The 15,000-nt window shown below is 40.5% G+C and overlaps 2 protein-coding genes across 3 annotated transcripts in view; one reads left to right on the top strand and one right to left on the bottom strand.

The window, feature by feature from the left end:
* Nucleotides 1-2,341, bottom strand: part of LRRTM1 (leucine rich repeat transmembrane neuronal 1) — a 3,749-nt gene extending 1,408 nt beyond the window's left edge. The window contains exon 1 of the mRNA XM_005427745.2: nucleotides 1-2,341. This exon is cut by the window's left edge and continues 1,408 nt beyond it. Coding sequence (XP_005427802.1) covers nucleotides 1-1,431 — 1,431 coding nt within the window. The 5' untranslated portion in view covers nucleotides 1,432-2,341.
* The window catches only part of CTNNA2 (catenin alpha 2), a 477,001-nt gene that overhangs the window by 315,786 nt on the left and 146,215 nt on the right, over nucleotides 1-15,000 (top strand). The window lies entirely within an intron of this gene.

Genomic DNA, 15,000 nt, shown 5'->3' with positions numbered 1-15,000 from the left:
TTGGTGCATGGTCTGTTTCTGCTTCTGCTTCCTGCGCTGTGTGACAAAGCACTGTCTTAGTTGCCTTAAGCCGGCCGGGAAGCACTTCCAGGAGACATACAACACCAAAACCACGATGAGGAAGGAAAAAATCAGTGCCATGGTGCCCGTCACCACCTTGTGAATCTGCACAGCGTTCTCGGAGTTCTCGCCGGGCATGGTGATGGTGACGGCGTACGTGGTCCGGTCCTCGTCGCCGTCGGGCGCGTCGTAGGTGGCGGTGGCCGAGCCATAGCCCAGCGTCTGCTCACTGTTGTTGGTCACCGGGGAGAAGGTGTTGACGCTCGTGGGGTCGGCGTCCTCACACAAGTGGAAGGCGTACACGGCGTCCAAAACATCCTCTCCCTGGGCGTACTCGGGGGTGGCACAGAGCAGGTTGCTGTCGTAGCGACCCTGGAAGTTGCTGAGCCAGGAGGCCAGGGCGCAGACGTTCCGGCTGCAATCCCAGGCGTTGGCGGAGAGGCTGATGCTCGTGAGGGACTTCCAGGAGTCGAGGACTCGGGAGTCGATGTAGGTCAGCCGGTTGGAGTCCAGCTGCAGGGATTTGAGATGAGGTACACTTTCGAAAACATGAGGTTCGATGTATTCGATTTCATTGCCAGAGAGATCCATCTTTTCGAGTTGCCATATCCAGTCCAAAGTGTTTACTACGATGGTAACTTTATTCCTTCGCAAGCAGAGGGAGTGCAGGGAGATGAGCCTGGGAAAATGGGCTAAATTCACTTTCACCAAGTCATTGTGCTCGAGGTGCAGCTCAGTGAGTTTGAACAAGCCAGCAAAAGAGTTTCGAGCCAGGCTCTTTAACTGATTGTATCCTATGTCTAGAAACTTCAGGCTGCGACAGTCCTGAAAAATTCTCACCGGCACGAACTTGATGGCGTTCGACCGCATGTGCAAAGTTGTCAGTTTTCTCAGCCCGTGGAACAGGTCAGGCTCCAAAGACTGCAGGTTGTTGTATGATAAATCCACACTGCGCAAGTTTGGCATGGGGCGGAAAGTGGTGTTGGGCAGTTGGGTTATTTTGTTGGAACTCAGGGTGAGCTCTTTAACTCGCCGCAATTTTTGAAAGGCATTCCCCTCCACTGAGCAAATGTGATTGTGATCCAGATAGAGCCACGTGAGCTGCATTAACCCTGTGAACTGTCCATCATGCAGCTCTGAAAGGCTGTTGTACCGCAGAGACAAGCCCATCATGCCCGACAGGTTGCGAGGCATCTCTGTGAGATTCAGTGATTCACAGTACAAAAGCCTGCCCTCACACCGACAGAGCTGTGGACACCCACTATTCACAGCTGGAAGCATTTTAGAAAAGATACCCAGCGTACACAATATCAACCCCGGGGGCTTCCTCAGCAGCCAGTTTAAACAGAGACCAATAAGAAGGAAATCCATTAGCAAGAATATTTCCAAATAGGCTTGAGAATGTCCATTGAGTCTTTTCAAATTCTACATCATATTTTATTTAAGGGAGAGAAAAAAAAAAAAAAAAGCAAACCAACGAAACAAAGCCCGAAAACCAAAGCAAAACAGCAAACAGAACAAACACAGAGGCAAATATTTCACTTTACAGCATGCAGGAGCTGTGCAGCATTAAAGTTCACAGACATTCAAAGGTAAAATGATAGTGATTTTGTTCATTTTAAATGCTGCAGCAAAGGAAAAAAAAATCTTTCTTCATGAAAGAATTTAATTAAAAAGTGTCTTACCCACCCTTTTCCAGAGAGTGACAACCTCCATTCAGTTGCTTCCTTTGTGTTTGGACTAATTATATGCAGAGCTAAAAAAGACCCCTCTGTGCTACAAATTCAGTCCCTTTCAATGTTGTGCAAGGCTGGCAAGCTCACAATGTCTCACTTCGCTTCTGCTCAACGAGCGAAAGGCTTGTCCAGCTAGCTTTTGAGCTGCCTCCTAGGACCTGCAAGTTTCAGAACTATGTACATGAGCTTGATCTTCTCCTTCTCCCTCTGTCCTTTCCTCTGCAGTTAACACTGTGGCGTGAAAAAAACTCCAAACTCTTTACTAACGACTCCACAGGATTTGTCAATCTGTTTAATGTCCATCATTTGCAACGACCATGGACCGGCACAACCTTTACTCCAGAGAGAGGTTACCATTCATTCACAGACCGGCTAAGGGTCGCTTTATTTCCCATTCTTTGTTCGCTTTGCTTGTTAGGTGATGCTTAGAGCAGAGAGAGACAGCAAGAATCCCTTCCCTTCAGCTGAGCAGTATGTTGCTAGAGCATGCAGAGGCACCCAGTGTTCACTGAGTGTCGTAAGCTGCTCATGATTGTACGCCTGCACTGTGCATCTCAGACATGGGCAGATTGAAAAGGGGTGGGCATAAAACCAACATCGGAGCGAACCAGGAAAGTAATATATGCTCTTTGATGAAATGGAAAATACTTTAAGCCTATCTCGCCATTTCTCAAACAGGCACGCACACACAGCCGCACAAATCATCAAAAGCGAGGCAGTGCTAAGTAGGAAGCTTGAGAATTAGGATTCTTTCTCTTGTTTTTTTTTTCTTGGATGCTTTTGTTTAAAGTCTGAATTTATAAGCTATTAGCCGGGAGAGGGAGAGACTCGATTACTTGGTTTGGGAAGGAATATGTAAACCAGTCTTTTTGGATTGCTTTTTCTCTCTAATTCTGATGATGAGATTTGCCTTTTGGTCTTTGGGTGGGGGATTGAGGGGTGTGTGGGGGGAAATGTGTTTTTTTTCTTCTGACATTGTCTAAATAGAGCATGATTTGAAATTCTGTGCATTCTTTCTCATAGAAATGCAGCCAGAGCTCTGCAAATAGGAATGTCTCATTTCATATAAGCTTTAATTACATTTGGTCTTTTTCCATCCTGCATATTTTGTGTGTTCAGCACATGCCTTTCCTAAAGGCTTTTTTTTTTTTTTCCTTTTTCTTTCCGGCGTATGCTACGGCACACAGAACTCAAATTCTAGCAGCATAAAGATTACTGTGCTTTTTGAATAAGATCAATGCATAGGTTGCTGTGAGTGTGACAACAGCATGCAAAGAGGGGGTTTCAAACCCCTTTGTTAATAAGTTTAGCAGATCGTGCTGGTTTTTGTTCCGTGTTCCAAGAAAAAAAAATCTTTGCTGGGTAATTTTCAGTCCTCGTTCTCTATGGGAAAGGCATCATCAATGAGCTCTGTAATTTTTACTGACTGAAAAATGTATGGTATTTCTGTCAGGAAAATGCTGGCCATCTTTTCCTATTATGAAATAGAATCTCAAGCCCCTGTGCTGGTGGGAGCGATCGGAGCTGACAGCTCCCAATTCTGCATCAATACCCAATGAAGAAGTTCCACACGGATTTTAGGATGCAAGGATTGCAGAGGATCGTGCTGATTTTCAGTGGACATCGGATGCAAAATGCTGGAGGGACAGGGCAAAACCACTGTGTTTGCTTTCTTTTTTCACAGCTGTGTTAATTTAAAAGAAATTCCTTGTTTTAGTGGTGTCTGTTGCAGAGCTAAACATTTGTGTTTGAGTGTGGCTGCTGTGAGTGTGTGCTGGGAGAGATCAAGGAATGCAGTAATTTGATGCAGTAAAAGTTGCTTTGCAGAAGTCCTGGCAAACTTAAAGCACCTGTGCATAAAAATAAAAATGTGTGAAGGAGATTCATTACTAATGGATTTGCCAGAAACAGTCTTAAATAAATTACAAATATAAACCATTTGAATTGTGGTTTCAGAACCTGGGGATCAATGTGCTTTTATGCTCACTGTTCAGTTTATTTACATTTTTCTGCTCTTCACAACATTTCTGTGGTCTTAAAGCACAAATGTGATGCTTTAATAGTATATGAACCTCATCTATGTTTTAGCATTTGGGCAGGAGAGCTGAAGGTGGTTTTCCTCTCCTCAGATCATGCAGTTTTATTCAAAGCAGGCTGTTTATGCAAGTGTCCACTGGTTGCAGTACACCTTAATTCTGTTTCTCGGTACACAAAAGCAGGAGGGAAAGCAGTGACAGAACTGACAGAAAAAGCATTGGAGCAGGAGAGACTAAAAAAACCCACCCAAGAACATATTCCAGATTGCCTTGATGAATATTTTGGTGCAATTAGCAGGGGAAAAAAAAAATAAAGGATGACTTGAACTTAACAGATACTGAAAAAAGCTTCAAAGCAATGAGGTTGTGTCCCTTAAAAACCTGCAACCCCACAAGTCTTTTTTTGGGTGAAGCCTTAATGCCTTCTCCCATGTAAAAATCTGGGGAGAGGTCTGCAACAGCAGCCCTGAAAATTTCAATTATATCTTCAAGGGAAGCTACCATTTTCTGCAAATCAGATGATGATAAGGATCACTTAGTTACCATTTAAATGCTATGTATAAAGACTTCTTCTAGTAGAGATGAAGCTCCCTGATACATCACTGAAGAGCTGAATATTTTTTTTTTTTTCCACTGCTTCTCCTTGTTATCACCTGGGATACAGCTTGGATCCCAACCAATGTGCCTATTCCCACTCTGGCATATAATCCATTATCATTTGGTTTTCAAAGGCAGGAATTGGAGCAGACAGTAGCAAACCTATACAGCAGCAGCTGGAAGACTGACAACCAGAATTAGGGACCCAGAATTAATGGCCCTAAGTGCCCTTTCTCAGAGCTGTAACAGACGGCTATTGAAGAAGAAACTGCTCTTATCCAAAATTTGGTTGTAAAAAAGAATCCAGGTAGTCTTAAGATGAGAGACCTCAGTGTATGTTTGAGGCTGTGATGTTGAGGCACAATAGCGACCAAATTCAAGAACTGGGGCACCTGAAATGTCTTTTGTAAATTGGTGTCCTACTGTATTTTTGCAGTGTACCATTTTTGTAATCAAACCAGGAATCCACTTTGAAGATGATTGTAATGCAAAGGGCTTAATTTCCACTGTCTGAGCTGTTATCACAGCCAAACTGTTAAGTTTACACATTTTCTGAAGTTTCAAAGCCTCTGGCAAGTCTCTATAAATTAGCAGATTTAAATTAGCTTTATTAAATGTGCTATTATAAAACATTTTAAGAATGGCAAACTAAGTTTGTATGTGTTTAAAGGAGCTTGATTAAATCAATGTAAAGTAGGTTACAGAAGAACAACATGAACAAAGTTTTAGGAAGTTTAGGTGGGAAGCTTCTTCTTGTAGTCATGACAAGGATAATTCAGTGGCAGCAATGTTTGGAATTTTTCAGGCTGGAAAAGCAAAACGCCTTTCAATGTATTTGCTCTACATTTCTAATATTGTGTTCAGATTAATCACAGAATCATCAAGATTGGAAAAGACCTTTAAGATCATCCAGTCCAACCATTAAATGTCCTATATAACTTAACTGGTCTCAGAATCATTTAATTCTTGCTAATCCCTTGGATATCCCTTTACTGTTTATGCCTGGTTATTTACCTTACCTTAATTTGCAATCCAGGACAGATGGGGTTGGGACAGAGTGCCTGAGATCAGAATGTGGCTGCTGATGTCTAACTTTTCATACACACAAAATTTCATAAATTCTCCACCAAAATATGAAAAGGCAAAACAAACTATTAAATACTGAGTACACTTCTTCCTTTGGGCATTTTCTGAGTGGTTTGTATCAGAATAATAAAAAATTATGCTCTTAGTGATGATTTTAATTTCCTTCATGAATGGAAGGACTCAAACCTTGATCTTTGGTAGTCTTTAATTTTCAAGTGTGCTGAACCATGGCATTTTGCATAAGAGAAACATTTAAAAGCAGAAAAGGGGGAAAAAGATATGACCTAAGGTAAAGCAAACATCTGTTATTTCTCTTGAATTTCTGTCTTGGTCATCCTGAACATTTATTGGCTGCCCATTCTGTATAAAGTTTAGGATTTCAGTTGATAAGAAATCCAGTTCTATAACATGTCTGTTTTAGTAGATATAAAAATGAGTAACATGATACAAGATTTTGACCAAAACAATCTTGCTGGCTCCAGATGTCATTAAATCCTTACAGTACCTGACAGACACACTGGATTTGTGGCTACCTTTAAATCATGGCTATTCTTATGTAAATGACCTTTTTGTTTTTGACAAGGTGATAAACATTTCTCTCTCTCACTGCAGTTATTCCACCCTCATCAACCACATTCACTTGCAGGTGGTCATGCATAGCTCCAGAAGGTCACTGACAGAAGAGACCCATGTGCAGACTTGTCAGAGCAGTGCAGAGATGTCAGTTTTTAGGACAACATATCCAGAGTATGAAAAGGTAGCTCCTCCATTCATGGCTGGGAGACTACTTGAATAAGCTAAAAAAGGACTGACTCTCTTAAGTATCTGTGAAAATAGCTTTGATTTCTGGACATGATGGCAAAACTCTTAACAGAGTTACTGGTTCTGAATGTCCAGGGCTAATGGGAAAAAGACAAGAGGTAAAATTATCCTTTTTTGATTAATCAACACATGAAGATCATGCAACATCCTGGCTAGGCAAAGGCCAGTGTGTTACTCTCACTTTACCAGGGTGGTGGAACTCCTGGTTTGCAGGAAAAGTGAAAATTTAAGCCTTGGGTTTTGATTAACCCTTACTAATTTATATCTCTAAAAATGGCTTAGGAAGAAGTCATGGAGGAATCACATGTGGAGTGCAATGATTAGCAAGTGTGAAGTTTTTAATTGGTCTTATTTGATTGGAAAGCAATTAGTTCTACCTTCAGAAGTGCTAAGTGAGACACTCCACAAAGGTTTATCTCAAGACCTTCCCAAGCATTTCTGGAGGTACCAGCAAATGAACTGTAATTAATTTCCAATTCTCTTAGAAGCAGAGAGGACCACAGCTTATCCACACTCCTGAATATATCTACTGTGCCCTCTGCTACAGAGTTCATCTGTGAGGGTTATTTTTTCATAAACTCTGGTGCTAAACAGTATTGCATTTGTGCTTTGAAACTCATTTTGACTGAAAGGTTTTGTTCTTCCATGGATGTTGCTTCTCCCAGATGTTGCACCTGGGGTTGGATAACTGGCTGGTTGGTTGGTTGTTGGTGCATTTACTCAGACTTGGATGAAGTGGTAGAATAGCAGGATTGTTTAGGACTGTGAAAAATCTCACTGTAGCCAAACTAGCTATGCCCCTAAACCCATCATGTTTTACCAACCTTTGTGTCCTTTTCCAGAATAATTTGTGTTGCTTGGGAGGTTGTGAGGTCTCACCTGGGGATGCAGGTAGCGCCATGCTGCAGAGAAGTCATTGGTAATACATTGGGATAACCTTCCTGATGCAAAACCCTTCCTTCTTTTTACCAATGGCAATACCTTGAGGGTCAGTGAACACTTTTTAGATTTCCAAAGTGCAGGACATATGGAGAATAGAGAGGAATTTATGAAATCAATTATTAAAAGCAAGGATGAACAAGTTAAAAGCTGTTCCTGGCAGTCTTCTGGAAAGTCTTTTTACAAGTGGATGAACTGCTCTTGGAAATTTTTCCTAGAAGAGAAAATCTGTTCTCAGCATTAGACAACCAGTTGTTCTTAATCCATTTCTTGTGCTCATTTCCAAATGTATTTTAAAGCAAAATCAGAAAAGACAAAAAAAAATCATGCTGGCCTTTGTGGATATATTATTTCTAGAAACATAGGTTAGTTATGAAATTGGTGCTGGTATTTTGGAATTGAATAAGACTTTTATTGAGTCCTCTTCCATCACATAGAATACCATTTGAGCTGACTCCACAGAAAAGTAGAACCATAAAATTGGAGAATAGCTTGGGTTGGAAGGGACCTTAAAGACCATCTCCTTCCATTCCCTGCGGTGGGCAGGGACACCTTCCACTACCCCAGGTTGCTCCAAGCCCTGACCAACCAATGATTCCCATATTCTGAAGGGAAAACTCAAGATAAAATGCATTGAAATCCTGGTTGCATGTGTATTGGATCTTACCAGGGATATTAGAGGCCTCTGGATCATTAGCTCATAGACAGAATTAATAATGCAGAAACCAGGTTGACGACTCATATTTCAGAGGGAAGTCATTGTGATTTTTGCGAAGCTAAAGACGATGGTTTGTTGACTACCTGCAATATTTATGGTTTCATTACGTTTTATTTGCAACTGATGTAATGTCTAAGAGAAACAGTCATGGGTCAGGAGTCTCAGAAGGACATATTTAAAGGCATAACAAAAGATAGTCATGCCTTCTTAAAAAAAAAAAAAAAGAGAGAATAACCTGACCTTCTTTTTTTAAACCAACTTAAAAATACTCAAGGCATTACTGAAGAGTTTATATGGTGGAGGAGTTTTGTGTGTGGTGTATGTGTAATCTTAGAAACTCAGCTTTGCTCAACAGCTAATTTAATTTTGTGAGATCCAGTGGCAATCTTTGAAATATGCATTGCTGACTCTTTTTTGGTTTTGTTTCAATGTATTTTGAAGACTTTTCATGTCTTAGAATGAAGAAACATACAAAGTAATCAAAAGTTTGTATTACTCCATTACTCTTAATAAATATATAGAGGCATACCAAATTCTAGTAACATATCCAAAGATCCTGAATTTTCCAAGGTTTTAGAAAGAACATGCCAAATACATTCTCAAAATTGGCTCAGTAGCGTGAATGTAAATTACCCTGCCATGTTTTTAATGGTGAAACAGCAGATTTGGAGGGCAAACAGGAACAAAGCTTTAGGGTTCACTTCAGCTGTGTTTCATAATCACTTTCCCTCTCCTACTGCTGCACTTTTGAATCTTTAATATTCCTGTAAAATGAAGAGCTTATTGTTTCCTAAAACTCAATTCATATTTTAAATGAGTGGAAAGATGTGTAATCAACTTGAAAAGGCAGGAAAATATCATCCTGTTTTTCAAGATATAGGACATTTTATGGAGTGTTTTGAATTCTAGAGACCAGTTTTAAAGAATGCTTGGCTTAGTTCTGCTCTTTTTTTTTGTAGTGCAAATTAATTATGATTTGACAAGAGTGTACTTGATTTTCTTCTTCAGATTTGGTGCAAAGCCAAGCTTTATTAGTTAGAGCCTCTAAATCAAAACCAAAGGTCAGTATCTGTAAAATGCTTGTGGTTCAAGATATATTGTAGTTTTTTCCCCATTATTCAGATATTTTTGTCCATGAAAAGGTGTTTGTGTTTAAGTGGATGCTGTGTGATGCACACATGGCTGTGGACAAATACCCACTTTTCATGATTGCATCAGTAATGTTCCTTGCAGCAATCCTAAAAATTTGGGAAACCTTTGGTGTGAAACTCCTGAATGATGCCCCCCTTCATGCTTGGTGTGGTCTATGAATGCTGGGGATGTTCTGTACCCATGGCAGGTAGGCGACAAAATGTGATTCAGTGAAGAGATCATCTCATTCCAACTTCCTGCCATGGGCAGGGACATCTTCCAGCATCACAGGTTGCTCCCAGCCGTGTCCAACCTGGCCTTGGACACTGCCAGGGATGGAGCAGCCACAGCTTCTCTGGGTACCCTGTCCCTCACAGTCAAGGATTTATTCCCAATATCCCATCTAACCCTGCCCTCTGGCAGTGGGAAGCCACATCCCTTGTCCTGGCACTCCACACCTGGTCCCAAATCCATCTCCAGCTCTCCTGGAGCCCCTTTAGGTGAAGGGGCTCTGAGGTCAGCCTGGAGCCCTTTCTCCTCCAGGTGAACACCCCCAGCTCTCCCAGCCTGGCTCCACATGAGTGGTGCTCTAACCATAATGAACATTATAATAACACAGTTGTGGTGTTCAAGGCAACTGTTGGACAAGAATTCAGTGTATTGCAGTGCTCCCAGGTATGGGGTCTGTACAGTGAGGTTTCTGCAGCCTACAGTGCAGCTGAGCTTAGGCCATGCACTGACATCAGGTGAGCAGAAGCTGTTCCCACGAGGGTCAGGACATAAATGAGCAGCAGAACACATTGAAAACTTAGTGGGAAGAATCTTCCCTAGTGCCAGTGGGATGAAGTTGGCTGGTGTTGTCTTCTTTACCTTCAGCCCAAAGAAAATCCCTTTATCCTTTGATCTGTGCTGCTTTTCCTTGGCCCTCACTCTGCAGGACCGTGGAGCCTGGTGGAAGCATCTGCAGCACTGCAGAGTGGTGCTGACCTTGGGATACTTCCCTGAAACACATTCAGAAGCTTCTGAGCTGTGTTCTCTGACTGTCTGGATTTTCTGGCACCGTTGTATCCATTAAATACTGATTAGATTTAAGAAATCCAAGAGACCAAATAATGCTATCATCTCTTCCCTACTTATCTTAATAATATTGCCAGTAATATTCCTATATATCAATTCTAGGATATTCTATAGCTAGTCTGGTGCAGGGAAACAGGGACAGCGTGCTTTTTTGTTTCAAAGGCAGAAGAAAGCCATTTTATTTATTGATTTGATTTTTCTGTATTGCCTTAAGATGAGGGTAAAAAGTGAAAGCTGCTTTCAAGGACTGTTAGAGAAATACATCATTTTTCATGATGTTTAATGAATTGCTTACAGTACTTGTTTTACTTAAATCTGCAATTAAAGATCACCCTCTAGTCAAAAGAAAACTGTGATAAGAACGTGACTTGAAACTGGGCAGAACATTTTCTAAAGCCCTTTGGGAGTAATTCCAGTAATTATTCAATCTGACGTTTTCCAGAGAAATAACCCTTTATGTGTGAACTCCATTAATCATAATAACACAGTTCACATGTCAGATACTTCTCTCCAGTCACTTCATACTCTCCATTTATTAAGAGACTGATAAACATCCTCACTAAACATGAGAAAATATTAAACTGCTTGCAGAAAATCCGCGTGTATAGGTTTGGTTTTGTGAGGTGGGACAGGATCTGTTGATGTCTGCAAATACCTTGCATTTCTGGGCTGTAGCTGCTATCAGCATCAAGTCTCCTCCTCATTTGGTGTCATTTCAGTCGCAGCACTTTCAGGACATTTCTGCTTTCTTTTTTCCTCTGAACTGCCCTGGAGAGGTCTGGTTTGTCTGTCTGTCCAGCAGTAAAGGCTTCCTGTATATGCTTTCTTAGCTAAATAATAGGTCTTTTGCAAGACCTTGATGTAGGAAACAAAAAATCTGCTTTGGATCATCTCCAAGCACAAGAGTGAATACTTTCTTTTCTGATATGAACTTACTACAAATTATTGGAACAGCAAAATTAATATGGACTGTCTTTGATGATAAGCAGCTCTAAGAAGATTTGTGTTATGTTTTTCTGTGTTTCATCAGCTGAAGATATTCCTAAATATTATCTTGTATTAAAAAGTCGTGGCTGAAAAATGCAGTGGTGATTAGATGCCCATACTTGAAGAATTTATAATTCTCTCCTTTTCAGATTCTGACATTCTTTTGTGCTTTTGAAGCTGGTAAGTGCAATTATCAGTGTTCTGATGAGGAGTGATAAATATAATCTATTGCTGAATGTGGATAAAAACACAGGCAAATAAGATTGGTTTGACACAGTCTCCTTGTGCATCTTCTGGCTTCTCAAAAGCTGAGTGGAGAACAATTCTTTGATTTTGGATATTTACTTTATAATATTTGATTGGGGTTTTTTTTTGTGTGTATTTTTTTTTGTCCTGCAGCCATGCAGTACCTGGACTGTTCCTGTGACTAATGCTTGAAATTCAGGATTTTTGCATGGCAGTTGTCATTCGTTGCACATTCCAGTAGATGGCAACTCCAGTCTTCCTGACATTTCATCTCCATTCAAACCAGGAATATTTTCTGTGCCCCCACCCCTGCATCTCGTTCCTATAAATAGCTGCGAGTTTCACAGAAACGTGAGGCAATATTACTTTTATTGAAATTACCACACAGTATCTGATTTCAACTCAAACAGTACCGAAAGGATGATTTAAAAAAAGGTCTGTAAGTGCCAATCCTCCTGCATCATAAAGCAGGAGGATTGTGTTACACACTGATTCCCCTGTAACTTTAGAAAATATTTTAGGAATCTTCATAAAGAGGAATAGTACCGCAAACTTATTTTTGTGTGAGCGCACTGGCTTTAGGTTTGATGGTCTGCCTATGAATTGTATCTCCCCCTGATTAATGCTAAATTATTTATTTTTGCTGCTCATAGTATACACTTGATCAAACCTGTAAAACTTTGTAAATTTGTGAATTTCATAAAGATATACCTGGATACAGCTTGTTTTGGCTGAGGGCAGGAATTGGCCCAGGGGTTCTCTGCATGGTTTAGCCATGGGAATATTCTCCAGTTTCCCTCCTGCCCCAAGCACTGCCACACTCAGCCTCTCTTCGTTGTGCTCCCATCAATTGTATCACCAAAGCACCAGTGCAGAGGAGCCTATTTCTGGTTTTTCCTCTGCTGACTTTCACAACTTCAGTACTTGCCTGTAGAATTTGAAGCCACAAAACAAAGCATCTCTCTGTGAGTGAATGCCAGACATCAACCACAGGCACAAAAGATTGTGCTTGCTCTGCCTGGGATGGAGGCTGAGGATCATAACAGTCACACAAAGGGTCCTTTCTCTATCTCTCTCTATCAAGACTGTAGTTTCATTTTCAAATCACTTCCACTGTGTCTAGCAAGGTTTTATTTTGAGGTTGATGGTTAGAAAGGGACAGAGTGAAGAACAGTTTTAAAAAAAACCCCTACAAATTTAACTTTAATACATGCTACTTATCAAGGATTTTATACCTACTTCATGCATAGAGAACTTTCAGTAATCCCATAAGAAACTCTCAATCTGCCAGAGTCTGTAGGAAAATTTGCTATTTTATATTAAGTCTTGTGGTCATAGATACAAACATTTCTTGTTTAAAATAAACTGAAGAAAAGTTCTAAAGTAGAGCAATATTTAAGGCCAGATTTATATGTTCACACTTTTATTGGTTTAGTAAAAACCTTGATTTTCAACCCAGACTTGATTAGTCTATGGATATTTTTACTTCACAGAAACAGTATTAAAATAAATTACACTCATATAGGACAAGCAGAATATTGGTCCATTTAAGCCTGACTGATTTTTATGTAACAAATTAGTGTGCAAGGTAATTAGATCTCTTTTGGATGCCTGTTTCATCCCTGGAAGGAATCCCAAGAACCTCAGAAAGCTGACTTTCAGGTTATATACAGGTCCTGGGTCTATTGCAGCTAAGTGGCTTGTTTCTCATTATCGCATTTAGTGCTGCAGAAACGACTCCACCAGAGTCTTTATTAAAACTTGCTTAAGGCCAGCATTTTCCCTTGGGTCAATAATGACTTTAGAGGAATGGATGTAGAAGCTGGATTTGTTCTGGAATGAATTATGTCTCATCAGGGCCCCCAGGCTAGTATTTCAAATTCGCCACCAGGCACTTGATCAAAAATTCTGTTCCAGGACTGGGAAGACCTTGTTGCTCCTATTAGGGAGTGCAGAGCATACATTTGTGCATCTTTCCCCGCACCTGAATTGTAGGATTCTATTTTTTTTCACTGCTAAAACCCCATTGAATCTCACCTGCATCAGTGAGGATGTGGTTCAGGAATGTGTCCTGAAGATCTCATGTGTTGGGAAAGCTCATTGCCAGTTATTTCTGACTGAAATACAGAGCATAGCAGAACACTGAGTTAAGTGCTGGTAAAAGCCATTCAAACCCTACAGCTCCTGGTGTGAGCACAGTGTTTATGAGAGGGGTAGTAAATACCACTGCTTCCTGCAAGTCCTGCTCATGAATAATCCAGATATTGCACATCATGGAATCACAGAGTAGTTTGAGTTGGAAGTGACCTTAAAACCCATCTCATTCCAACCCCTGCCATGGGCAGGGACACCTTCCACTAGCCCAGGTTGCTCCAAGTCCCATCCTTGAACATTTCCAGGGATCCAGGGGCAGCCACAGCTTCTCTGGACACCCTGTGCCAGGGCATCCCCACCCCATCCTGCTCTCAACTTACTCCCCACCTGTATCTCAGCTGTTGGGAGTAAAAATTTCTTTGCTCAGGAGGAGAAATGTTCACAACATTCACAGGCTGCCCCGTATGACCAAGGAGAGGGCATGAAGATGTGGAATGGAAAATCAAACTCAACTTGCAAAGGAAGAACAGTCACCAAAGAGCTGTTGGGGTTTGACCCCAGCCAGAAATAATAATAATAATAATAATAATAATAATAATAATAATAATAATAATAATAATAATAATAATAATAATAATAATAATAATAATAATAATAATAATAATAATAATAATAATAATAATAATAATAATAATAATAATAATAATAATGGACAAAACAATTGATGCACATTGCAATTGCTTGTCAGCCTATGACCGATGCCCAGCCCATCCCCAAGCAGTGATTGGCCCCTCCAGCCAACTCTCCCCAGTTTATTCCCTGGGATGGTGTCCCATGGGTGGCAGATCCCTTTGGCCACCTCAGGTCAGCTGTTCTGGCCATGCTCACTCCCAGTTTTTTATGTGTTTGCTCTTTGGCAGGGCATGGGATACTGGAAAGGTCTTGATTTAGAGTAAGCACTGCTGAGCAATAACTAAAACATCAGTGTGTTATCAACATCATTCTCATCCTAAATCCAAAACTCTAGAAAATTAACTCTGTCCCGGACAAAACCATGACACACCTTCATAAAAAATTTCTTCCTTAAAAATTCTGTCTTACTCATATGGGCAGCAAGTATTTCTGAATTCAGAGACTCATTAAATTTAAAAAAAAAATTGTGTGTTTTTTTTTTAGTTTGTAAAATCTTTGCATGTTGATCAGATAAAATAAAATTTTGCCTTAGAATAAGATCTTTAATTTATGAGCCCAAACCAAAAATTGCATGTTTTCCCTTTGCTGGTCTGGTTTTAAAATATGGTCACGTGGCATTTACAAGTGCAGTAGTTTGGGAGTGTTTGTTCTCTTTCCGTGCTTTACAGACTGAGGTGTCCATTGAAATGCAAAGATGTTTGATATTAAAAGAGATTGCTAGTGGATAATAGGCAGACAGGTGTTTGGCTTTCCTTTGTGCTTGTCAAGGACAGTTCCT

Source organism: Geospiza fortis, unplaced genomic scaffold, assembly GCF_000277835.1.
Source record: "Geospiza fortis unplaced genomic scaffold, GeoFor_1.0 scaffold180, whole genome shotgun sequence".
NCBI classification, from domain to species: Eukaryota; Metazoa; Chordata; class Aves; order Passeriformes; family Thraupidae; genus Geospiza; species Geospiza fortis.
Note: the sequence above shows the minus strand (reverse complement) of the source record. Positions and strands in the feature narration are given on the sequence as shown.